Genomic DNA, 27,011 nt, shown 5'->3' with positions numbered 1-27,011 from the left:
TGCTATGGACTGAATTGTGTCCCTCCAGAATCCATATGTTGAATCCATAATCTCCAATGTGATTGTTTTTGAGATAAGGCCTGTAAATGTAAAGTTTTTCCAGCGAGATAAACACACCAGGCGAGGTAGGCACAAGGCAAGATTTATTAAAGGCACTCTCCGGCGCTGTTTCAGGGCTCAGGAGAAAGGGAGCCAGGAAACCTGCAACGGGAGGAGGGCACCCTAGGGGGAGGGTCCACAACTCTGGAAAGTAGAATGGGGGAAGTCGTGCCCGAGGCAGGGAGAAGGGGGCTTTTAAGGGGTCTCGAGGGGAGTTCAGGGGTCTTTTGGCAAGTTTCCCTTATTTGGATATTTCACCTGCTCGTCGGGGTCCCATTGGTCCACTGGAGCCCGGAGTGGGGGGGGAGGAGGGGTGTCTCAGATTCTCGCTTGTCAGGGTCCCATTGGTCCACAGGAGCCCGGAGCAGGGGTCTCAGATTCCTGCTTGGGTCTTTGTTCTCCTGTTCGAGCTCAGGTTTTGTGGCAGGAACTTTTGCCATCTTAAGTAGCCCTTTCTTTCTGCCAGCCCAACATTCTGACCTTTTGCTTTATATAATGGTGCCAGGGGTGTTGACTCAGTTCTGGCTACTTCCTGCTGACGGGGGGGGGGGGGGGGGGGGGGGGGGGGTTGTCATAGGGGTAGTCGGAAGTGGGCAGGCAAGAGTAGGGCTGGAGGAGGTGTTGATTGACAGACACTTGGGCAAGTTTTTGTAGGCGACCCTGCAAGCATCGGAAAAGAGAGGGAGCAACTGAGATTAGAAGGAGGATTATGCATACAGGTCCCACCAAAGGGAGCAGCCAGGTTACCCAGGTGTAGGGGTCCAAGCCCCAGAAAGACATGTCTCGCGGCCATGCTTGAATCCGATCCCTGAGTTCTTTGATCCTGGAGGTAACTATACCTTATTGGTTAACAAAGTAACAACATTCTTCATTTAAGTATAGGCAGGTCCCCCCTTTTTCGGTGGTCAGAAGGTCTAAGGCCCATCTGTTCTGCAGAGCTAAGGCCGCCAGACTGGTAACATGTGTCTGTAGGGCTGTGAGGGAGTCAGCAATCCGTTCCATGTCATCATTCAGGGCTTGGGAGAGTTTGTAATAAAAGTCTATGGAAGTTCCTATCCTTGCTGTTCCGGTTGCCACCCCTGTGGCTATTCCTGCCCCTATTATGAATGGAAGGAAGGTAGCCCTTCCTCCACAGTGTTGGGGGAATAGGATGGATTGCAGCTGGGATTCAGAGTAGATGGTGGTAGAAGGAGATAGTAGAATGAATATACAGCCTAGGGAGTCATTAGTGGTCAGGCAGCAATTGATTCCCTGAGGGCATGAGAGAAATATTCCCGAGGGAGTACAGTACGGGAGGGAGGAGTTAGTGATGTTGGCAGCTGTGGTGGTAAGGGGGGAGGACACATTAATAATAGGTATGTTTCCCCCCATGGGGCTGATATGGACCGCATTATTATTCGTGGAGTTGGGAGTGGCCAGTCAATAGGGAGGGGTACCCCTACAATGTTGGAACATGTTGAAAAAGGGAAACAGATCCAGCAGTCACTGTCACCGTTCTTTGACACATTTCGCCATAGGTTGTAACTAGAGTTCAGGAGGGCCACTGTCAGTTGTTCGGTGGTAGGGAATTTTTGGATGCTACCAAGATTGATGCCCTTATAGACCGGGTCGCTGGGGTTTGGAGTCATTTAGTCAGGTCCGTGACCGCTGTTTTTTTTTTTTGTTTTTTTTTTTTTTATTTATTTATTTGACAGATAGAGATCACAGGCAGGCAGAGAGGCAGGCAGAGAGAGAGAGAGAGAGAGAGAGAGAGGAGGAAGCAGGCTCCCCGCTGAGCAGAGAGCCCGATGCGGGGCTCGATCCCAGGACCCTGGGATCATGACCTGAGCCGAAGGCAGAGGCTTTAACCCACTGAGCCACCCAGGCGCCCCCGTGACCGCTATTTTAATGCGTTTGTGGCTAGCCTGGTCCTGGACCCTCCCCCCGTCAGAGAGACTGACATGACCCAGATAGGTCCAGCAAACTTTTCCAGACCTGGGGTAGATGTTGCAGGGGGCAATACCACGTTTGGCTGTCACGAGGTCAGAGACGCAATAGGTTTTCTGGTCATACGTACAGGTTGTTGGTTTCTTTCCCCGGTAGCAGGTTGCAGGCATATAAGTAAAGGCTGAGAAATAGTGAGAGGTACCTGAACCCCTCATGCAGCTAGACTCACATGGGTCCGCCTGGTTTGTCTGGATTAGAAGGAATATGAGAAGGGGCCCTAACCAAGCGGAGTTTGGTGGGGCCTGCCATCTGGGAAGTCCAATCAGTATCTGTGGGTGCCCGTTTGAGATTGTTGATATGTACCCACGCAGAGTGCCCCAACAGTTTCGCAGCAGTTGGGGTGGTAAGGACGACCATATGAGGCCCAGTCCACCGGGTTTGTAAGGAGCCTGGCCGCAAGCTTTTGAGGAGGACCTGGTCCCCAGGAGATAGATCTCATATACCCCCTTCGGAAGCATGGTTGCTTGGGACTGGGATGACAGTGTCGGTGTGGGCCCTTAAGAGAGCTCGGAGGAGAGTGAGGTAAGGTAGATAGGATAAAAGAGGCAGGGAAATGGCTGGAAGGCTATGATTTATAAGAAAGGGTCGGCCTATAGTAATTCGAAGGGCTTAAGCCCGAAGGCCCACGGGGCGTAGCCCGGAGTCTGGTGAGAGCCAGGGGCAGAAGTGTGGGCCAGGAAAGGCAGGTCTCTAGGGTAAGATTGGTGAGTTGGGCTTTGAGCAGCCCGTTGGCCTTTTCTACCTTACCCGATGACTGTGGGTGGTATGGGATGTGAAGTTTCCAGGTTATGTTGAGGCTCTCACCTACCTGTTGGGTTACACTGGAGATGAAGGCAGGTCCGTTGTCTGACTGGAGGGTCCAGGGCAATCCGAACCTCGGGATGATGTGCTCGATGAGTATTGTAGCCACCACCACATCCGCTGTTTCCCGGGCCGTGGGGTATGCCTCGATCCAGCCTGTGAATGTATCAACCAAGGTTAATAGGTAGCGAAAGGTTTTATGGCGAGGCATGTGAGTGAAGTCCAGTTGCCAGTCCTGTCTCCCCTGCCCCCATGACCTCGGAGCTGATGGTTAGGCCCTGGTCTGCAGATTCCTCCTTGTGAATTCACGGTTGAACAGGTTTTACAAGCCCTGTGGACAATTTCGATTACCTTAGATAAGGATGGATGATAGAACAATGGCTGAAGAAATTGGTGGAGAGCCTTTGGGCCAATATGGAGGGATCGGTGGATATCAGTAATTAAGGTGTGCGCCAGATTGCCAGGCAGGGGAATCCTGTCCTGAATGTAGATCCACCCCTTATATCCGATCTTTCCTCCCCGCGCCTGGAGGGCTTGTGTTTCCTTTGCAGAGTAGGAAGGCTGGTAAGGGGTGTTAAGAAAGAGGATAGGAGACACAGTGGTATTTAGGGCCATTTGTCTGGCCACTGAGTCTGCCCTGTTGTTACCTAGGGAGACCAGATCCTTGGCCGTTTGGTGGCCTCGACAGTGAACAACTGCTACCTCAGCGGGCAGACTAAGGGCCTCAAGCAACTTGGCGATGAGGGGTCCATTAGCTAGAGGGGTGCCCTTGGTCGTTAGGAACCCCTGTTCTTGCCAAAGAGTAGAGTGTGTGTGAGTTATGAAGTAGGCATATTTTGAGTCAGTGTAAATGGTGACTCATTGTCCCTTTGACAAGTGTAATGCCCTGGTGAGAGCTACGAGTTCAGCCTTCTGGGAGGTGGTTCCGATTGGGAGGGGAGCCGTCTCTAATACCGCATCTGTGGTGACCACAGCGTAAGCAGCGTGTCTTTGGCCATCTGAGGCCAGGAAGGAACTGCCATCCACGAAGAGTACGCGGTCACTGTTGGATAGTGGTTGATCAGAGAGACCGGGATGGAGAGGAGTGAGGTCCTCTATAAGTTGTAGGCAGGAATGAACGGGTTCCGGGATGGGCGAGGGTATAGGCAGTAAAGTTGCGGGGCTTAAGCAGGGGGAGGTAGAGAGAGAGATATGCGGGTTTTCTAGGAATAGCAGATGGAATAGCTGGAGACGAGAAGGAGTCAGATGGGCCAGGGATCGGTGGCTAAGGAGGTCCGTGAGTCGGTGGGGAGAGTAGACCGTGATGGGCTGCCCTAAGGTAAGTTTGAGGGCCTCCTTTGTAAGAGAAGTGGCTGCCGCACGAAAAAAGGACTCAAATACTACCACACAAATATTCACAGCAGCACTATACACAATAGTTGAAAGGCGTAAATAACCCAAATGGCCATCAATGGACCAATGCATAAAACTGTAGTATATACCTACAATGGAACAGAATATAAGCCATAAAAAGGAATTAAGTACTGATACTTGCTACAAGGTGGATGGACCCGGAAAACATTATGCTAAGGAAAAGAAGACAGTCACGAAAGAAATCACACGTTCCATTTTTGTGAAATATCCAAATTAGATAAATCTAAAGACTCTAAAAGTAATTGGTGTCTGCTAAGGTCTAAGAGAGGGAAAAATGGAAAGTAAATACTTAATGGGGGTGATGAAAATGTTTTGGAATTAGAGTTGATGGTTGCACAACATCATGAATGTACTAAATGCTACTGAATTATACTCTTAAAATGTTTCATTTTACGTTCTGTGAATTTCACCTCAATGAGAATAAAGTTTATACCCAACAAAACAAAGTTGTTAAAGGTGCAGAACTGCAATTAGACATTGTCATGTATGCTGATTATTCCCTCTCTGAATTGTTAGAACTCTTCAGTGAGGTTGCTTCTGTTTTTTTGGAATTTTTTAAACATTAAATTCATTAGCATTTGATATATACTATGGAGGGCTGAATGGCATGGACTAGTAACTATAGAAATGGTGACATTCCCTTTCCACTGGGATGGGCTGAGCAATAAAGTTCGTTCCAAGTTTTTCACTCTGGAAATTCAGAAGGGCACCCTACCCACCAAATAGCCACATCCTCCCTCGAATTTTACGGAGCCGAATGCCTGGCCTAGGGAGGAGCTTCCCCCTACACCCCCGTCCCCGCACTCCCCACCTCACCCCGCTGGTTGGGCCTGAGTCCCCAAGGCTTTCCGGGGACAGCCCCGGCAACACCACTCCTTCTCGCGCAAGCCTCTCAAGTGCCGCCCGGCTCTCCCAACTCCACCTCTTCCGCCCGAGGTCCCCAGCTCGCCCCGCCCAGCGCACGAGTCGGAAGTGCGGGCGCCGGAACAGGTCCGGGCTGAATTGCGACGCTTCCGCGAGGGGACGCACGAAAGGAACCTGCAACCCGCAGGGCGGGGCCCTTGCCCGCACGTAGCATTCCAGCCGAGCCAGAGGCGCCGTCATGACGCCCAGCGTGGCGTCTTTCCGCACAGGTGGGCGGTGGGCGGTGGCCGGTGGGCGGTGGCCGGTGGCGGTTAGGTGGGTGAGAGTGGTGGGCCCGCAGCGGACGGTTATGCGCGCGAGATCTTGGCCGGGGTCAGAGGTGAGCGAGCGGCTTCCCGAGTGGCTTTTCGCCGCTTTCCACAGAGTGGGGCTCCCGCGGGAGGAAGGTGTTCCCAGAGACGGGAGCGGGCTGGGCTGAGTCTCCGCACCCCGGGTACTCGCCTCAGTTGCCTCTTGCGGTGTTTCCAAGCAACGGTTTTGGTTGTAGTTTTGACTTTTGGATTCCAGGTACGGGTGTTTCCGGAAATTCCCAAGAATTTCACGTAGCGTTTCTTTGGGAGAGGGTTTCTTGGTATCCATATTGAATAAAGGCTTTTCCCCTGCTATTGAGTTGTGGCGTTATGTTGGTAAAGCCTAAATTGCTTCAAAAACAAAAAAATTTCGAACAGTTAAAGCGTCAGGTCGATCAGGAAAAGCCGTGGAATCAGTTAGGAGTTTTACAGTTGGATTAATTTATTGGCCCTCGCTGTGGTTACCGGGAGTTCAGAATTAAGAGTTATGTGTTCCTGGAAGCCGTCTCCTGTAACCATCGCATCAGGAGGGGCTGCGTTTTCCTGAAGTCCCTGGTAGGAAAATAGTGATTAGCAAGATTTTTGGAGTTAGATTGACTATAGTGTACGAAGGTTGAGAACCATGATATAAAGTTAGGACAAAATTAAGAAAAAAGATGTACATTATTAGTCTGAGCTTTTTAAAATCTAAAAACGGGTGCTGGATTGAATGACCTGAAGGTTGTAAGCTTTAGTAGAAAGAATCTACAATTAAAAATTGAGAGAGTCTGAATTCCAGTCTGTTGTGTGATCTTGGGAAAAATTTTAACTTTGGTGCCTTATTTTGTAAAAGGAGATGATAATGACAATGGTCTTTTCACAGGGTTCTGGTGAATCTTATATGCGGTCGTAGAGCTTGGTTTGTAAATTGTATACGTAGTTAATGGTATTAAAAAATTTAAAGTTGGGATGCTTTCCTCTTCCCACCCCTCTCCACAGTTTAGTGACAGGAGATCTAATTTTAAAATCACCACATTTTGCCTATACCTGGTGTATCTTCATTTTTAGATTCAATGATCAGAAATTTTCACCTTAACTTGAACTTACTAAATCCATGAGCTGTTGGAAGGTAGGATTAGTGTCTTCCTTTTTAAATTATTATTCCTGGAACTTGGATGGTGCCTGTCATTTTTTGGTTTTGTTTGTTGCTTAAACCCAAACTGGCAAAACCTAAGCTTTGGGTTCACCAAAAACAAACAAAATCAGTTTCACATTGAGAATACTGTTTTCTGTCAGTTGAGAATGTGGTTTTTATAGCTTAGTGGTATGTAGACACACAAGTTAGAGGGAATTAGGTAAAATTAGCCTTTGCATCACCTGGAGATTTTAAAAAAAAATGCTGATCCCTAGGCCCTACTCCACACCAGTCAATCAGAATCACTGAAAGGTAGGGCATGAGTATACTACTTTTTAAAGCTCCCCAGGTTATTCTGTTGAGCAGCCAGGATGAGAACCCATGTGTTAGAGGAATGAGATTCTTCAGCAGTGTATCCAGTTTGCTTGAAGGAGGGGAAAGGTTAGAAGGACTGGAGCTGTATCTGCAAAATGGAGCTTGGGATATTTGGGGGATCTTTAGAGAACTTTGATCAGCAGGTGTGATGAAGTGTATGATTTGTAAAGTGAACTGTACAGTGACAAAGGGCAGTGGGTAGATTGTTAATTCTAATTCCATATTATACTGTTATTGTTCCTAATGTGGTGGTGAGGAGCAGTGGTGGTGAGGAGGAGAAATTTGAAGACATTTGAAGACATTTATTCTTTTCTTTCCCGATGTTAAATATCGTGAAGAAAGCAAGTAATGATTTAATTTGCAAACTTTATTTTACTCCACCTAGTTAAAACTGTACTTTAAATTCAAACTGTACTTTTTAACAATTGAAAAGACTGTGATACGTGATTTTTATTGTTGCTGATTATTCAAAAATGTGTTCAAAAATTTCTGTTTCTCGGGGCGCCTGGGTGGCTCAGTGGGTTAAGCCGCTGCCTTCGGCTCAGGTCATGATCTCAGGGTCCTGGGATCGAGCCCCGCGTCGGGCTCTCTGCTCAGCAGGGAGCCTGCTTCCTCCTCTCTCTCTGCCTGCCTCTCTGCCTGCTTGTGATCTCTCTCTGTCAAATAAATAAATAAAATCTTAAAAAAAAAAAAAAATTTCTGTTTCTCAAGTAAGTTTCCTTAGTAACAAAATCATCTGATTTCTCTTAATAGCTTTATGTTAATGTGGGGGGTTTTGTTGTTTTTTTTTTTCAGCACTGTAAGATCGATATTAAAGACATGGTTTTCAACTCACTTCATCAATGCACATAAGTTATCTCTTCTTTTTGGACTTCCATTTTACACCACAATGGTAAGCTAGAGTTCATTATGATCTTATTTGTTTTTAGAGTGTTCTCTTCCTTTATCTCTTTAAAAATATCTGTATTACAGGTACAGAAATACTTATGTATGCCTAAGTTACCCTATCTGGGAAATTATTTAGCAGTCATCTGCAAAATCTTTTCTAGAAAATAGGGGACTCGGGCACCTGGGTGGCTAAGTCAGTTAAGCGGCTGCCTTCAGCTCAGGTCGTGATCCCAGAGTCCTGAGATGGAGTCCCACATTGGGCTCCCTGCTCAGCATGGAGCCTGCTTCTCCCTCTCCCTCTGCCTGCTGCTCTGCCTACTTGTGTTCTCTCTCTGTCTCTCTAATAAATAAGTAAAGTCTTTAAAAAAAAATTTTTTTAAATGAAATAGGGGACTCATCTCTCAATCGAGTTGTATAATTATGTCTAACTGAGAAAAATAGTGGGTCTGTCCTAATGTTTGTGAAGCATTAAAAAATATTTACTTCTCCTGCCACAATTAAATCACTGGCAAGGAGGATGTGTATAAATACGAATGACTTCGGGGAGGGGTGGGAAGGGGTGGGCACAGGTTTCTCATATTTAAAGTTCCTCTTAATTTAGATTTTTTTTTTTTAAGTTTAAAAACAAATGTAACCTGCTTACCACAAATAACGTTTAAAGCAGCATCAATGTTAGCCTTCTAATGGCACATTTCTGTTCACTGACTTGCAGTCATTAAGCATATTTGGGGCTGGGCATTTACCTTTTGCCATGAAAAATTTTAAAGAGAAGGGGAAAAGGAATCACTTAATTGTGTTTGAGAGAAGCAGCAGCATTTAGCAATGAAAAACTAAACACTGACCACAGTGCTGAAGAAACCTTTGAAAACATTTATCCTTTCTTTTGATCTTGCCTACGCACCACTGCCCTGTTAGAGAAAAGTAGAGCTGTCCCACTGCTGATCTTGACTTATATTTTACATCCATATTAGCTATCACTTCCCTCTCAAGTGTTAGGAGGTTGTGAATAAATGATGCTTATAAACATAAGCACTCACATCTCACTAGAGCTTTGGAAGTTTTGATTTCAGAAGCATTTACTTGAGAAGACTGACAGCCAAATGTCTTAGAGTATACGTTTGATTATGTTTATTATTTTTTATAAAAACTTAAAGATTTTTATGACCAAAATAATGGAAAGAACCTTATATATTTGTTAAAAGGGTATATCTAGAGTTACAGTCTTGTGCTGGAAAATGGTTCATATTCAAGAATCTCATCTTGAATCCTGGGAACCAATTTTATTAGGAATCTGCTGCTTGTAAGATTATTTTCATAAATTAAATTGGTATAAATTTATTTTAACTGAACTTTTTGAAATGATGGCATATTTCACCCTTCTTTCACTTTTACATTTTAGATGTTTGGTAAAGTGAGTGGGTCGTTTTTTGTTTTTTGTTTTTTTAATTGCTGTCTAAAAAAACCAGCTGTTTTTGTCATCATATGAATTCTCCATCCCTAGAACTAGGGTGGCAGGGTCACTTAAACCTTTCCATGGTTTCCAAAGGCTGGCAATATCCCCCCCCCCGCCGCCTTCTTGGGATTTTGGTGGGTGCTAATTTTTAACCCATGAAGTTTAGTAGGTAGAATTACTGGACTCCACAAAATAAAACACAAAAATTTAGACCCTTACTAGTAAAAAATGAAAGTTCTCTGCCTCTCAACAGAATTAAAAATTAAAGATGATTATCACTGTGAATGAAAAATACTGTAACACTGTATGGTACCCAAACCACAAAATTAGAAAGAAATATCATTGGTGTTAAATGTGCTTATATAAAACCTAGTTCTGGGGCACCTGGGTGACTCAGTAAGTTAAGCCTCTGCCTTTGACTGGGGTCATGATCTCAGGGATCAAGCCCCCCATCAAGCTGCTCCTCCTCCCCCCTCCCCCGATCTGCCTACCTCTCTGCCTTGTGAGCTCTCTCTGTCAAATAAATAAAATCTTTAAAAAATAAAAATATAAAACCTAGTATTTCTTATTCTTAGATGTCATTACAGAAGACAGTTTTACAAGTGAGGAAGGCAGAGCTTTACCTTCCTTCTCTTGCCTTGATAAAAGGGTCTCGAAATGGATGAAGAGTGGGAATCTATTATATATTCTCAAGCCCTACGTGCAGTAGTAAAACTATTATTTCATTAATTTAGATGCATTTTTCTTTTACATTTTAATATTACTGAATTAATTGAGTCTGCAGTTAAGGACATCTTGCACTTATAATTGGCTGCAGTTGTTTCTTAATATAACCTAGGATACTGATGCATACTTACAGTTAGTGGTATCTTAAAGTCTTTGAAACATGGTAATGATAGCTATCATTTATTGCATTTCTACTATGCACTGACCTAGAAACCTTATATTATAGATTCTCTGCATTAAAATATCAGGATTATCTTTTTTTTTTTTTTTTAAGATTTTATTTATTTGACAGACATAGTGTGAGAGCGAACACAAGCAGGGGGAGTGGTAGAGGGAGAAGCTGGCTTCTGTGAGCAGGGAGCCTGCTGAGGGGCTCAATCCCAGGACCTGGGATCATGACCTGAGCTGAAGGCAGACGCTTAACGACTGAGCCACCTAGGTTCCCCAAGATACAAGGGTTTTCTGAATTGGTGTTAGGTACCAATATAACAACACCCCCAATTTCCAGGGTCCCTACCAGATTAGGAGAGTTAATCTTTCCTTCACTTTAATTGCATACCTGATGGCTATATGTTTTCCTGAATAGTGCTCTTAGAATGTTGAACTTGAGGTTTATAAAATGGCAGTAGTTTCTGTATCCAACTCTTAGCTTTGTATCAGCCTCTATAAACACTAGCCAGAGAAAATAGTTTTAGCATTTCTTACATAATTTATTGTCATAATCAGGTACCCAAAACTGACATGATTTTTCTTTGTAATATATATTGAACATATAGTGGGGTGGGTGGATATAAAATAAAGGAAAATATCTTAGACATATTTTAGAAAAAACATTTATAAATATTTAACTTAGAAGTGTTATATTAAATTATTTTTTGTGAAAATAACTAATACCAAAAACACTGTTTACTTTTTACAGCAACAAGCTTTAGAACTAGCTTTGGATCGTGCTGAGGTGAGGTGTGACTAAGTTACATATTGAAATAGTGTTGTCTTAATTAACAAAACTCAGTTTTAAGAGATTTTTGTATGTGGTTTTCAAAGGAGCGTATTAATGTAATTTTAGGATAAGTATGCATATAATTTTGCCATAAATAAAAATGCTTTGGAATGAGGTTTGGCTCATCTCTTATTTGGAATTCTTAGATAATGTTGTAGAATAAAAATTATTGAACAAAGAATTCCTAAAATTATGTTTTCCTGTTTTGATAAGTTTTATAATTGCTCAGTTAGAAGGGAAGATAGTTCAAAAATATATAGAGTTCTTGCAGTTGGGTATGCTGTGCATGTTCTGAACAACCATAAAACATTTTGAGGATAATTCTCACTTCTGAAACTATATGATTTTGCTTATATCACAGTGAAATATTGTGCTAAATTTTAGTGCAGTTTAAATTTCACTTGTTTGTAATAAAATTTAGAAGTTAGGTAGTTTTTCCTACAAACTATAATTTAATATGAATCGGGACTAGAGTGACTAGTCTTTTTGATCTTAACACATTTTAAGTATTCTTAAAATAGAGCTGTTTGTGCACTAAGCAAAAGGCAAGCTGTTTTCATAAACTTTTCTTTTTTAGTATGTCATTGAAAGTGCCCGACAGAGACCTCCCAAAAGGAAATACCTGTCTAGTGGAAGGTATGCATACCTAATTGATTGATATCTTTGATTATTGGAAATAATGATTGCTACCATTTATTGCATTCCTTCTAGGCATTGTGCTAGAAATGTTACAGGTACTTTAAAGTTGATACTAACTATTGTATTCAACCCCACTTCACCCACAGTGTGGGCGAAATTGAGGAAAAAGTTAGGGAAAATTTCAGAATAGCATTCACTTCATGATAATTATAATATTATAGTCACATTATTTTGTTTCATTAAATTTTAGAAAATCTGTATTTCAAAAACTTTATGACTTATATATTGAAGAATGTGAAAAAGAGCCTGAGGTTAAGGTAAGTGTAATTTTTTTATGTTATTATTGCATTTGAAATGTAGAGGAAGAGGGACATTCGAAGGAGTTAAATTTGAAGCAGTAATGATGTATGTTTTTGTCAGTTAACTAACATCTTTTCCGGCCAGACTAGCCAATTCTGCAGTTGATCCATAACCTTGGCTAATCTGGCACTGGGTAGAGATCACCTGCTTAAGTAAGAGAGGTGAACAGTGTTTGCTGAATAACAGAAAATATTTCCTTGAGTAGCCCAAAGAAGCCAAATCACCATAAATATTATCTTTTGCTTCTTTACCCCTTGAAAAGTGATTTGTAGACCAAAGACAGGAGGAAAAAGGTCACTATTTCCTCATGGTAATTTGTATTGGAAAGTTAAAGCTGTTGTAAGGATGTGTAGGAAATTCAGGTGTGATAATAAAAGATTAATTTGGTCACAAAAATTAGTTCAGAGCCATGTTAATTCATTTTTTTTTTTAAAGATTTATTTATTTATTTATTTGACAGAGAGATAACACAAGTAGACAGAGAGGCAGGCAGAGAGAGAGACAGAGAGAAGCAGGCTCCCTACTGAGCAGAGAGCCCGATGCGGGACTCGATCCCAGGACCCTGAGATCATGACCTGAGCCGAAGGCAGCGGCTTAACCCACTGAGCCACCCAGGCGCCCTCATTTTTATTTAGTATAAAAATATGGGCAATAAAAATGTAACAAACTTTTGGATTGTTGGGTTATAAGAGCCTTAAAAAGCTCTATGAGCGTCTTTAAAGATGAATACCATTGTGCTCACTGTGGCAGCACATATGCTAATAATGAGTACCATTTGGGGTGCTTGGGTAGCTCAATCATAAGCATTGGACTCTTGGTTTCCACTCAGGGGATGATCTCAGTTGTGAGATCGAGCCCGGCATAGAGCCTGCTTAAGATTCTCCCTCTCCCTCTGCCCGTTATGCTCTCTCTCTTAAAAAGAAAAATACCTTTTTACCTGTTAGGCAAAAAATTCGTGGAATGCTAATAGTATCTAGCTTTTAAGATCTTAACATAGGGAAAACAATAAGTATTGAATAAATCTTATGGTATGTTTCTCATAAGTTTTGTTGAGATATAAATGATGTATGATAAATTGCGCATGTTTAAAGTATATATTTTGTAAGTTTTGACATAATGTACATCCATTAAACTATGGCCACAATCAATAAATATAGCAAATATATCCATCACCTGAGGGACAGAACTAAGATAGGATACATAAATAAAGATTCTAGGGGCGCCTGGGTGGCTCAGTGGGTTAAGCCGCTGCCTTCGGCTCAGGTCATGATCCCAGGTCCTGGGTTCGAGCCCCACATCGGGCTTTCTGCTCAGCAGGGAGCCTGCTTCCTCCTCTCTCTCTGCCTGCCTCTCTGCCTACTTGTGATTTCTCTCTGTCAAATAAATAAATAAAATCTTTAAAAAAAAAAAAAAAGATTCTAAATTGGGGTTGGCAACCATTATCTGCCAGATGAATCTAGCCCACTGCATGTTTTTGTAAATGAAGTTTTGTTGGAATCCAGCTGCAGCCATTCATTTATGTCCTGTCTGTGGCTGAGTTCAAGGTATAACAATAGAGTTAAGTATTTGCAACACAGACCATACATAGCCTACAAGCCTAAAATACTATCTAGCCCTTTAAGAAAGAAATTTTCTGACCTCTGATTTTTTGCTTACCCCAGAAGTAGAAACCAACTTGTCTTGAAGAGATACTCAATACTGTTTGAATTTATCTAACTGCCTTACATCAAATTAGAAGGTTTTCTCTACCCTTGAAACTACTTTAAAATTTAGTCTCTCTCTACTAATCTTTGTTTTTTTTTTTTTTTTTGGTGGGAGAAAGTGAGAGAGCATGCAGTGGGAAGGTGTAAAGGAAGAGGGAGAAAGACTGAAGCAGACTCTGCACTGAGCGTGGAGCCTGACATGGGGCTCGATCTCTGAACCCTGAGATCATGACCTGAGCTAAAACTGAGTCAGCTGCTTAACCAACTGCACCACGCAGGTGTGCCCCTCTACTCATTCTTCATTAAATAGTTCAACTGTTGATTTGCTCATTTTTTTCAAATTCTCAAGATGCTGAGGGTTTTTATTCCACCCTTAGAGTAAATCAATTTATCATTTGTCCCTGCATATAACTGTAGATATACATGTTTAACACAAAATACTTGGGTTCGTTTTTTGAGATCCTGTAAAACTATTCTATTAACTCAATTTTTTTGTAAATAAAATTAGATTATATGATTTCTAATATCTATATATGTGGGTTTCATTTTAAAACATACACATTTCTAAAATAATGGATTTTGGTGCACCTGCGTGACTCAGTGGGTTAAAGCCTCTGCCTTCGGCTCAGGTCATGATCTCAGGGTCCTGGGATCAAGTCCCCACATCAGGCTCTCTGCTCAGCAGGGAGCCTGCTTCCCTTCCTCTCTCTCTGCCTGCCTCTCTGCCTACTTGTGATCTCTGTCAAATAAATAAATAAAAATTTAAAAAATAAAGTAATGGGGGGCGCCTGGGTGGCTCAGTGGGTTAAGCCGCTGCCTTCGGCTCAGGTCATGATCTCAGGGTCCTGGGATCGAGTCCCACATCGGGCTCTCTGCTCAGCAAGAAGCCTGCTTCCCTCTCTCTCTCTCTCTCTCTGCCTTCCTCTCCGTCTACTTGTGATCTCTCTCTGTCAAATAAATAAATAAATCTTTAAAAAAATAATAATAATAAAAATAAAAATAAAAAATAAAGTAATGGATTTTTAGGTACTGTATTTCCCGATGACTTTTTTTTTTTTTTTTTTTCCACAGAATAGTTTCTAGGGGTGCCTGGGTGGCTCAGTTAGTTAAGCATCTGCCTTTGGCTTAGGACATGATTCCAGAGTCCCGGGACTGAGCCTCTCAGGCACCTGGCTCAGAGGAGAGGCTGCTTCTCCCTCTTTCTCTGCCCCTTCCCCTGCTGATGCCTTCTTCCTCATACCCTTTCTCAAATAAATAAATAAAATCTTTAAAAAGAAAAGTTTCTAAAGAGCTGTTATATTGAATTTATAGGAAATTGCCTAAATTCCTCACTTCTTACCAGCTAGGTATCTTTGAGCCTAACGTTACAACTAAGTAGAGTTTTTGAATTTGTTTATATCTAATTTATGCCAGAAAATATTTTAAAAAGGGGATACTGGTAAGAGTATAATCAAAGCTAATACCCCTAATTCTTTATATGTAGACTTATACTTAAACTATGTATATGACATCTGTGTTTTATGTATTTGCCCTTAATGGTTTTACATTTTACTCATTTAAATATTTTTGTTTTATTCTACTTGTATGTAAATACATGTATTTTATATATGAGCATTTTTGTTTTTTTATAGATCACTTTTTTCTTTGTGGTATGAACTCATTTGTATAAAACATAGTAGAAGACCAAAATTGAATTTACATAGTTGTGTCTTGTATTTGGTGGCTGTATTGTTTGTGAATCTTCCCCATATATTCAGGATCATAATGTGGAAGGAATACTGAAAGTTTCATTCAAGTCTGAATGAATCAGTATTTTGGGGGCATCTGGGTGGCTCAGTGGGTTAGCCTCTGCCTTCGGCTCAGGTCATGATCTCAGGGTCCTAGGATCAAGCCCCACATCAGGCTCTCTGCTAAGCGGGAAGTCTGCTTCCCCACTTCTCTCTCTCTTCCTGCCTCTCTGCCTATTTGTGATCTCTCTCTGTCAAATAAATAAATAAAATCTTTAAAAAAATCAGTATTTTTGCTAAGGTTATGCCAGATTATTTTCATGAGCTCTGCCTCTTTTTAAAGCAGAAATTAAGAAGAAATGTGAATTTGTTAGAGAAGCTTGTTATGCAAGAGACATTGTCCTGTTTAGTGGTCAACCTATACCCAGGAAATGAGGGATACTCTCTGATGCTCAGGGGAAAAAATGGATCAGGTAAGAACCTTCGGAGAGCTGCAGCCACAAAAATCCCTCTGCAAGGCGGGATGTGCTTTTTCAGTAGTAGTTTTTTAATCTGTTAAGTGGTCTGTCCCTCAGATCAGTGATGACTTGATAAAAGAAGGCATGAGCCCAAATTTTCCTTTTTACAATGTTTTGTTAGAAAGTATGTGTAATATGATTGCCTTCATGAATAAGAATTCTAATTGAGGTAGGTCTTTGAAGTTAAATTATGTAAGACCTAACCTTTATATAATTGTCACAGTTTTCTTTCTTTTGCTTTTACATTTTAAGGTAGCGTAAGGTGTTTTATGTCTTTATTCTGTATTTTGAGTATACTCTGAGTCTGAAACCTTGAAAACAAAGCAGACTCTCTGCCTTTTGAATAATTTTCTTACTTAGTAACATTTATTTCTATTAATATGTCTTGAAAATAGAGTTTTGAAATATAAGCACTATTAGATTTCACTAAAGAGACATCTAGAAATTTGATACAGTGATGATGATACGGGTTCTACAAGAAAATCATCCAGTTAAGGATTTTTTTTTCTTTTGTTGATAATTAATTATAAAATGTAACAGAATTTTGTTCTGTATATAAGTGACCATTTTTCATATGAGGTACCAAGTTATCATGCTGATTTTCAGATTAGAGATAAGTAGTCTTCAAGGGACTTTCAGTTACCAGTGTGGGAATTTTCTCATATTCTGAATATTGTATTGCTGGCTGTGGTTTGCATTATGTTGTTAGGCAGATTGTTTTTGTAGTGTGTTGGAGGTTTTCTCCTTTCTGGCCTAAAATTATATACAATTTACCAAGTGTTTTAGTAGTATGTGAAGTGATTCATTTATAAGACTTAAATAAAGAAGGACTTTAGGAAAGCCTTTGGGATTTTTTCTTTTCTTTTTTTTTTTTTTTTATGGAAACTCATTTAAATTATATACCTAAGCTTTGCAGTGAGCTTGAACATTTTTCAGAAACTTTGTATTTTAATATTAAGATTCTGAGACCATTCGACTGCCTTACGAAGAAGGAGAATTGCTTGAATACTTGGATGCAGAAGAATTACCTCCTATTTTGGTTGATCTCCTAGAAAAATCTCAGGTACAAAATTTTTCTCTTTAAAATGTCATTAGAGAGGCTCCTGGGTGACTCATTTGGTTAAGTGTCTGCCTTTGGCTCAGGTCACAATCTTAGGATCCTGGGATGGAGCCCTGCACAGGTAGTCTGCTTCTCCCTATTCCTTTACTGCACCTCCCCCTCTCGTGCTCTAGCTCTCTGTCAAATAAATAAAATCTTATAAATAAATAAATAAATAAATGTCATTAGATTTGTCAATTCTATGGTATTTGTTATAAACAATATTTAATTGTGTTCTCGATGGTGCTGAGAACATGAAGTGAGACATTAGATATAGTTCTATGGCAACCCATTTTATTGTGGGATACTCACCCTTTAGGCTGTAATGAAATGTGTAGATTTAGTTGATTTTTCTAAAATTGCTCTAACAGTTAGTTCATTTGTTGGAAATCTCCCTATATCTACAATCAAGAGTATGGGAGAAACTATTTACTCCTTGGCTGCACTCCAGCAATACTATGTATTTAGGATAAAGAAGCTATCTAATTGGAATTTCTGTTTTCTCCTAGTCCTAGTTAAGTAGCATCCACATCTCTTTTCACACTTTCTGCCTGCCTTTCTGTTAAAATAGATGAAGTATTCTGTTCTAAGAAATCTCCTCTGCTTGTATTCTGGATTCTGTTCCTTCTCAGGAATTTGCAGCTTTAACCCCTCTCTTATATCATCTGTTTTCCCCCTTTCTACTAGATGAAGAGCACAAGTATGTTGTACTATATCTCAGCTTTAAAAAAAAAAAACAACCCTCCCTTGAACCCATGTCCTTCTCCAGGTACTGTTCCATAATTCTGCTTTTCTTGACAGCAAAGCTATTCGCAAAATTGTATGTAATCATTCTGTCTTTTTTCTCACATCTCATTCTTTTCTCTGCCTACCTTTTTCAGCATTTAATATCACCATTCTACAGAAGCAGCTTTGTCAAGGTGACCAGTGATCTCCAAGGCACTGAATCAACTGGTCACTTTCTGTTCTCATCTTTTTTTTTTTTTTTAAGATTTTATTTATTTTTCAGAGAGCAAGCGCACAAGCAGGGGGAGCAGCAGTCAGAGGGAGAGGCAGACTCCCTACTGAGCAGGGAGCCTGGTGTAGGACTTGATCCCAGGACCCTGAGATCATAACCTGAGCCGAAAGCAGCCACTTAACTCACTGAGGCACCCAGGCATCCCTTCTGTTCTCATCTTAATTGTTCTCAACAAAATTGGGTGCAAATGACTGCTTCCTCCTTGGCACGCTCTTCTTTTGGCTTCTGAAACATTGCATTCTGGTTTTTCTTTTCTCTCTATTCCTTCTGTCTTCTTAACTGTCATCTTTTTTCCCTTCATAAATGTGTGATGGTTTCAAGATTCAATCCTATGCCTTCTATTCTTTAGTAACAGTCTGTTGCTCAATGATCTCAACCAGTGTCATGAGTTTTAAAATGACATTTATTCCCTTGCTTATCTCTCCATGACTAGTCCATTAAGCTCCAAACTTACATTTACTAGGATATATAATAGGTTCCTCAAACTTCACATGATGAGAACAGTACTTTTTATTTTCTACCTCTCAGACCAGTTTTAGTTTTCGTAATCCGTGACCCTGCTTTCCCCTTTCACAATCAGTCCATCAGCAAATGTCACTTGTACCTTCAAAGTATATGTGGTCATGATCTGCTATAGTTACCTTCCTGAACTTTCTGCTTTCATTCTAAAACAGAAATCAGTTCTCCACAGACAGTTAGATTAAGCTTACAAAACCAAAAAAAAAAAAAAAAAAGGAAAAAAAAGTTCCCAGCTTAAAATTTTCAGTGTCCTCTCACTGTACAAAACCCCTGCCTCCTTGGCTTCCTCTCCTGATTCTCATCCCTACTCATTACACTGTAGCCATCCATTGTTCTTTACATACCAAAACACACCCACCGTATTCCTATCTTAAGACCTTTCATCTGTTCTTCCTTGTGTGTGGAATGATCTGTGCATATGTCTGGCCCTTTTGTGAGTCAGGCCTCACCTGAAAAGTCACTTCCTCAGAGAGGTTTTTATCTGAACACACAATCTAAATTCGCTTCTCCCTAGTTTATCTCCTTTCTAGCATTCGTCACTACCTAAGATTATCTTGTTTATTTCTGTACATGTTTATTGCCTGTATTCCCACACTAAGAGTAAATAATTGTCCCACCACTGCTGTATCTGTGAAGCTTCTTGGATAGTGCCTGGCATATAGTTCATATTGTCATGGCTCAATAAATACTTGCTGAAAAGAATGAGCATAGTAAGAACTCATAGCAAAGAAAATCCCAGTAAAAGTTCTGAAAGGGTAAAAAAACATAATACTGTAAGTGCCTATGTCAGGTTGTGATTAGCAAGACTTGAGTGATAAAGGTTCTTACTTTTGGACTAGAAAACAGTATGTTTAGCCGAAAATTATTATTTGAATTCATAGTTAGCTTTCTTTCTTTTATTAATAAAGACAGTCATATTTCTGGAAGTCTTAGCAGAGCAAATAGTAGTTATTTCCAGAAACTGAAACTCTGGCAGAGATGATTGACAATTTAGAACATAGATGGACTTTAGAAAAATGACGAAGTTAGCAAAGTATAGCTGTGAGCCAGTAAGCATCAAGACAGCATCTCCAGTGATTTGTTACACTGAAGTATAGAAATGCCAGAACTCAATCTATAATTAGAATTCATTAAATGATTTTAAACTTCTTGAGTCATAGTGATGAACATAAAATAATTCCTTAGAAAAGTTTATATAGTGGTAAATCCACCAGTAAGGAAGGCCACTTAAGATTCTGTGAGTGACCAGAAGTATTGCATAAATATATAAAGAACCTGAAACATTGAATGTAAGCACACTTATGTAGACTTTTAAAAAAAAATGACATTTACTTAAATATTTTCACTCAAAACAGGTTAATATTTTTCATTGTGGATGTGTCATAGCAGAAATACGTGACTATAGGCAGTCCAGTAATATGAAGTCTCCTGGTTACCAAAGTAGGCATATTCTCTTACGGCCAACGATGCAGGTAAGGAATGTTTAAATATTTTAGGGGCTCCTGACTGGCTCAGCTGGCGGAGTGGGTGACTCTTGATCTCAGAGTTAAAAGTTCAGGTTGGGAGTAGAGATTACTTAAAAATAAAATCTTAAAAAATAAAAGAATGTTAGGTTTTATTTAGAGTTTTATTCATGAAATATCTTCATATGTTTGCATGTCTTTATATTAATATTTTTTTTTGTTTTTATTTTTTGTAGACTTTGGTCTGTGATGTACATTCAATAACAAGTGATAATCATAAATGGACCCAGGTTAGTTTGTTTTTAAATCCCAAAGAGACAAAATAAAGGAACAATACTTAACATTAAGTTAAGCAAAAGATATTTAATTTGTAGTTTTATTAAAATGTAAATTTTGAAATTCCTTTATGAGCTTTAGAAACCAGGGGTCTCTTTGTCCATGCAGTAATCACTCAAGGAACTAAGCAGTTCCATCCCATTTGCTTTAGGACCATGGTGAAACAGGGTCAGGCTGACCTGATCTGTCCAATGTGTGAAACTTCGTTTTTTAATCCCCTCTCAAATAGAAGAAAAATTATTTGTTTTTATACCATCGAGACAGATACTGGTTTTCTATAATCTAGGATTCTAAAGCACGTCTAGCCTGTCCTGTTGCCGTTCACACCAGTTGTAGCACTAGAACCTTGAGACTAGCCAGTTAAATGTTTGGTGCTGGCTCAGTATGTATTTGGTGCCCACTCACAAGAGGGTGGATGGACTTCTTTGCTGCTGTAGAGAGGAACAGTAACTAAACCAAAGAAAATATCGATAATGAAAATTACCTGCAAGATGTAGTTATGAATAAGATGCCATCATCAGTAACTGTCAAATGTTGGGTTTCAGTTTGGGCTATAATCTTTTTGCCTGCAAGGTTAAAAGCTGTTGAAAGAATATTTAAAACAAAAAAAAAAAAAAAAACCCCTCATTGGTCACCATAAGAGGTTATTAGGGTGTCAGTTTCTTATTCTGAATGTTGATGAATAAAGGGAGAGATCGTAACATTTTATTCTGCTTTTTCTGTGTGAACTGTATGTTAGATAGCCAAATGGTAAATAGGGGAATATTCTTCAGAAAAATTAGATCTTAAAAGTTCTCATGACAAGAAAAAAAATTTTTTGTTGCTATGGGTAACTGGACTTACTGCGATAGCCATTTTGCAGTGTGTACAAATATCAAATCACTTGTGTACCTGAAAATTAATATGTCAGTTATACCTCAGTAGAAAAGAGGGAGAACAAACAATTATCCTGGTACAAAGTAATTGTTGGTAGAGGATATTTCTTATAAACAGATGTGTAGTTTCTGTCTTTGAAAAATACCTGCATTTTTTGAAAATTGCCACCTGTATCTTTATACAGCAGTTTATTTTCTTAATTTTCTTTCATAAGAACATGGACTTAGAGTTAACTTTTTCAGAGTATAGCACATTCAGATGTTTCAATAATTGTTTCAATTGTTTTCAATAATTTATTTAAGAAAGTTCCAGTAAGAATCAGGAACTATAGAAGACATTTAGGCATTTAGACAGTTTAGAATTTATAGAAGACAATTTAGCGTGTAGAAAACCATTTAACATTTCTGATATTGGTGAGAATGTGAATTTCTTTGGGTGAGGTGCATATAAATGGTGCTTTTGTAAGTAATGATTCCAAATAGCAGAAATTTTTAGTTGTGATTTCACGTATTACAGATACTAATAGCATCTCAACTTAATTTCCTTTAAATTTTACCAAAGTAGGCATATTCTCTTACCATTAAATGTTGATGTAGGCTCCATAGCATTCCTGCCTGATGGGTAATCTTAACAGAATTGAAAGGTGCGCTTCCAGCTACTTAGCACATATATAGGAATAATTCCAGCTAATAGGTACAAAAGAAATGATGGGTTTTTTTTTTTTCAAATGTCAATTTTGGAAGTCTTAATGAATTAATCTAGACAACTGTAATTCTTAGGTATAAAAACCATTAGATCATAGGTTCATAGGAATATTTAAAATACAGAGATTTGACCAACCCCACTGATGTAAAAATGGAACACCCGGACATTGTGTTCCTCCTGGTGTGATGCAAGAAAAAGTACGCAGTGCGCAGTACACAGTAGTACCAGTAAAGAATTCTCATCTAAAAAAACAGAACCGGAATTAAATTAAGCTTCTAGATGTAACAGTTTACAAGAAATTCAGGAAATAAAAAAGATTATTAAACGACACAGTGAGGAAGCAACTAGTCAGATCCAGTTAAAGTCCACAAGGAAGTAGTTGCTCAAATGCAAGAAACCGATTAATTGCTTGAGAAAAGGGGAAAAAAGTTGAGAGAAGAAGGTGATCACATTATAGAATTTAAAAAAGGAGTTTAAAACAGATAGAAACCAGATACTGTAGGCCTTGTTTGAGTTCAAATTCAAACAAACCAACTAAAACTACACTCTTGAGATAATGGAAAATTTAAAGCCAGACTGAATGTTAGAACTCCTTATCAGTTAGCAATGCATGCTGTAATAGATTATTTTAATATACTCTAGCAAAACAAAAACATAAGTTACAGAGGGAGTTATTAAATGAAATTAAGTGTTGGTACATGGGGTCACCACACTTCTGCTTTTATGTATGTTTGAAAATACCCATGATAGAAAGTTGAAGTATTGAAAGAAGCAGTGTTTGTTTGCAAAAAATCTTACTCAGCAATAGTATTGACTCACTTGACTGTAAAAAAATTTAATTGTTGCTATTAAAATATTTCAGTAATTCAAAAAAAAATAAAGGAATGCAGTATTCCTTATGTAATATCAGTAAAACGCCTGTGTACACTTTGGAATTGGGTATATAGAGCTTACACAGTATTAGTGTGATCATTTTTAGTTTTGTAATGAAGTTGAGTTGAGTATAGAATGGGACTGTCAATCTCTGTGTTATTGAAAGTGCTATGATCCAACATTTTGTAAGCTTTGTGGAAGCAGATGATTTTATCTCTTTTGTTCACTACTTAATCCTCAGCTCTTAGAACAGGGCCTAACACATAGTAAGTGATTGGCAAATATTTGTTGAATTAATGAATTCATTAATGGATTAATGAATAGGCACTCTTACAACTTGACCATTTGAACACTGTTAGATAACTGAATTTCCATTAATACTTTCATTATGCTGTCAAGTTTTTGACCTTTACAAAAAGGTTGGAACTTGAAATACTGTGTTTTATGTTAGTATGTAACAGTTCCAAGGAATATTTCTAGATTAAGAGATAAGTGTGATTTGAAAAACTTAAATCTGTTACCGACATGTGCTCTTATACATTTTAGGAAGATAAACTTTTGCTTGAGAGCCAACTGATCCTAGCTACAGCTGAACCACTGTGTCTTGATCCTTCTATAGCAGTAACCTGCACTGCAAACAGACTCCTTTATAACAAGCAAAAGATGAACACACGCCCAATGAAACGGTAATTGCCTTTGTAGATAGGTAAATCAAAAGATGTTCCTAGGCAAGTAGCTTTAAATTTTGCTATTTATGGTATCTTTCCCTTCCAAAGTATAAAAGTGCTCTGACTTTTTAAGAACGGGATTTTAGGGGCACCTGGTTTAGGTCTCAGTGGGTTAAGCCTCTGTCTTCTGCTCAGGTCATGATCCCAGAGTCCTGGGATCAAGCCCCACATCAGGCTCTCTGCTCGGCAGGGAGCCTACTTCCCCCCTTCTCTCTCTGCCTGCCTCTCTGCCTACTTGTGATCTCTGTCAAATAAATAAATAAATAATCTGGAAAAAAAGAGGATTTAAATGGCCTTATATTACTTTATTTGTGTATTGTAGATTTTTAATACTGTACTTTATATTTATATATAAATATAAATTTATATATAAATATATATAAATTTATATATATTTATATAAGTGGTGCATTCTCTGCATTTTGTGAAAGAAGAAACTTCCTAAAGTTTAGAGTCTGTTTACTAAAAAGAGACTGAGAAGAGACAAGAATAAACAAAAAGAATAATTCCTGATTAATTACTAATAACCAATAACATGTTTGTTTTGTTAATACTGCTTTTAAAGAAACAATTTGTAGTTTATTTTTGAAATCTGATAAAATATCACAGTCTGACAAGTCAGTTTATAACCAGATGCCTTTTTATAACATGGGAAGTCGTCTTTAAATGTTTTTGCTCTCTCTTTTGCTTAATATTAACTTGGACTACAGTTATAGTTGGTTCATCATTAAGTACTTTTGACATAATTGTTTTAATGGCCCACTTTGGATAATCGTCAAGTTTAGAGGAGTTCAAAAACCTATCCATTTTTCTAAATTCCTTAATTTACTATGTAAACAGTATATGCTGGGTAAAAGGTACAGTTTCGGAAATAGTGAAGTAAGTTCATATAAGATCTGTCAGCAGCCCTGTAAAATCTCTTTGTATCTCTCCACATCTCCATGCCCACTGCTAAATCATTGTTAAAGTCAGCATCCTCTTCATCTTGACTTCTTTTGTAAATTCCTGTTTGATCTTCCTGCTACTGTGTTTGCTCCCTTTTGATCTATTTGCCACGTAAGCAAACTGGAAAAATCTTTTAAAAACGTCAAAGGAGACTATATGCCACTACTTGCTTAAATTTCCCTAAGGGCTTCCCCCTTGTATTTTACATTAAATCTAGACACATTACCATTAATCTGTAAGGCTCCTTTCTTACTCTCTGACCTCATGTATTATGTGGACCCTCGTGCTCTAATCACACCTATTTTCTGTTTCTAAAAACAAATTTAAGTTTTTAATTCTTAATTTTAAATTCTTCTCTGTGCTTCAAATATTCATTCCCTGATCTTTCTTTTCTCTCTCTCTCTCTTTTTTTTTTTTTTTAAGATTTTATTTATTTATTTGAGAGAGCATGAGGGGTAGGGGGCAGAGGGAGAGGAAAAAGCAGATTCCTCACCAAGCAGGAAGCCCAACTTGGGGCTTGATCCTACGACCCTGAGATCATGACCCAAGCCAAAGGCATTTGCCCAACCACTTGAGCACCCAGGCACACCCTCCCTGATCTCATAGCCACTTCTTTCATGCCATTCATAGCTCAGCTCACACAGCATTTCTTCAGAGTCCAGTCCTTCCTTCCTTTTACCTAATTCTGCCCTATCACTGACTTACCACAGTACCCTGTTTTCTTTTGTTTTGTTTTTTCAGTGCTCTTTGAAATGATCTTACCTGTTTACTTGTGAATGGCTGTTTTCCCTTCTGGATTGTCAGCTCCAAGTAACAGGAATTTTGTTTGTCTTGTTCATTTTTGTTTTATCAGTCCCTGGGACTTTGCTTGGCAAGTGGTAGTGTTCTACAGATATTTGTGATTGACATATATAATGTTTACTGACTGAATCAAGATTTATTCTGAGTTTCTTTTGTTTAGTTCACTCTCTTAATATTTCAGGTGTTTCAAGAGGTATTCCAGGTCCTCTCTGAATCGGCAACAGGATCTGTCTCATTGCCCACCTCCTCCACAGCTAAAATTACTTGATTTCTTACAAAAAAGGAAGGAAAGAAAAGCAGGTCAACATTATGACCTCAAGATATCTAAAGCAGGAAATGTAAGTATGTGTTTTTTAAATGAAGCTTATTATTATGCCAAAAACTTAGCTCATTTTGAATTTTCAGCATATTAATACTGTTTTTAATTTTCAGTGTGTAGATATGTGGAAGCGAAGTCCCTGTAATTTGGCCATACCTTCTGAAGTGGATGTAAGTCAGTTCATGAATTGCACTTATTTTCGTACAAAGTTCCTAAATTTAACTAATAGCAGCTTATATTCAGGGAAAACAAAGACTCACTTGTTTTAAAAACAGTAATTTTTTTAAAATCAACTGCTCATTTTTAAAATATTTTAGAATATTCTTTCACATTAACTTGTATAAAATTACAACACTTTAATACCTCTGTGTATTGCTATAAAAGGTCTGTGTTTAGGAACAATAAAAGAATTTTGAAATGGAAAAAGATGGTACATTATTACATAATATGTATAGAACGTGTTCTTTTTTTCATAATACATCATTATAATTTCCTGGTAATTCTTCTTTTCTCCAATTAGTTAAATGTAAAAATTCACAATAGTGGAGCAGTGGACAGAATTAGGAACTTCATATTTTGTTTTCTGCTCATCCATAATATTCATGAGATATAAATAATCAAAAACATAAAAGAGGGGATGCCTGGGTGGCTCAGTGGGTTAAAGCCTCTGCCTTCAGCTCAGGTCATGATCCCAGGGTCCTGGGATTGAGCCCTGCATCGGGCTCTCTGCTCAGCAGGGAGCCTGCATCCCCCCCCCCCAACCCCCCGCCTGCCTCTCTGCCTACTACTGATCTCTGTCTGTCAAATAAATAAATAAAAATCTTTTAAATAAATAAATAAATAAATAAAAGAGATAGTTTGATGATTTGTCCCATATTTCTTTTACTTTGCTATTTTTCCTGTGTTCCTTTCTGTTTTTCACTCAAGTTTTTATAATTGGTTATTTTAACAGATGTTTGCTTTTCTTCTGCATCCTTGGATAGCTAGCACATGGGCTAGCACATGTACTAGGCTAGCACATGTACTATTCTTATTTTCTGAGATTAAAAGTTTCTGAAAAGCACAAAACCAAACCCTTCAGAAGTACACTATATATATGACTAAAAGGGAGTATAAGCCACATTATTTTTTGATAACTTACATGTTTCCAGAGGAATGCAGCTTGAGAAGAGATACTAGTGTAAATATCAAAGGGTGAGATTTAGCTTTGGATGGTGACTGGGTATCTAAAGCAGTGCTTCTCAAACTTTAATGTGTATCCTAATTACTTTGGCTCGCTTGTTAAAATGCAGAAGTTCTAATTCAGCAAGTCT

General features: G+C 39.1%; 2 protein-coding genes across 19 annotated transcripts in view; one reads left to right on the top strand and one right to left on the bottom strand.

Moving 5' to 3' along the window:
- Positions 1–758: 758 nt before the first annotated feature.
- Positions 759–2,098, bottom strand: LOC125096334 (syncytin-1-like). Its single transcript, XM_047723221.1, is given in 3 exon segments — positions 759–1,505; positions 1,508–1,750; positions 1,983–2,098. Coding segments are annotated over 2 exon segments (786 nt in total). The 5' UTR covers positions 1,728–1,750; positions 1,983–2,098; the 3' UTR covers positions 759–939.
- A 3,201-nt stretch (positions 2,099–5,299) lies between these two features.
- Positions 5,300–27,011, top strand: part of SUPT20H (SPT20 homolog, SAGA complex component) — a 43,069-nt gene continuing 21,357 nt past the window's right edge. For 4 of the 18 annotated variants that reach the window (XM_047723208.1, XM_047723206.1, XM_047723204.1 and 1 more), the window contains exons 1-12: positions 5,552–5,730; positions 7,798–7,894; positions 10,989–11,024; positions 11,647–11,705; positions 11,959–12,025; positions 15,845–15,971; positions 16,976–17,079; positions 20,008–20,124; positions 20,352–20,405; positions 23,452–23,591; positions 25,561–25,717; positions 25,812–25,868. In XM_047723208.1, coding sequence (XP_047579164.1) covers positions 7,892–7,894; positions 10,989–11,024; positions 11,647–11,705; positions 11,959–12,025; positions 15,845–15,971; positions 16,976–17,079; positions 20,008–20,124; positions 20,352–20,405; positions 23,452–23,591; positions 25,561–25,717; positions 25,812–25,868 — 921 coding nt within the window. In that variant the 5' untranslated portion in view covers positions 5,552–5,730; positions 7,798–7,891. Of the gene's footprint in view, positions 5,731–5,848; positions 6,069–7,797; positions 7,895–10,988; positions 11,025–11,646; positions 11,706–11,958; positions 12,026–15,841; positions 15,972–16,975; positions 17,080–20,007; positions 20,125–20,351; positions 20,406–23,451; positions 23,592–25,560; positions 25,718–25,811; positions 25,869–27,011 lie in introns of those variants that run through there. The other 14 variants (XM_047723197.1, XM_047723207.1, XM_047723205.1 and 11 more) reach the window with 11 other exon arrangements.

Source organism: Lutra lutra, chromosome 3, assembly GCF_902655055.1.
Source record: "Lutra lutra chromosome 3, mLutLut1.2, whole genome shotgun sequence".
Taxonomy (NCBI): Eukaryota; Metazoa; Chordata; class Mammalia; order Carnivora; family Mustelidae; genus Lutra; species Lutra lutra.
Note: the sequence above shows the minus strand (reverse complement) of the source record. Positions and strands in the feature narration are given on the sequence as shown.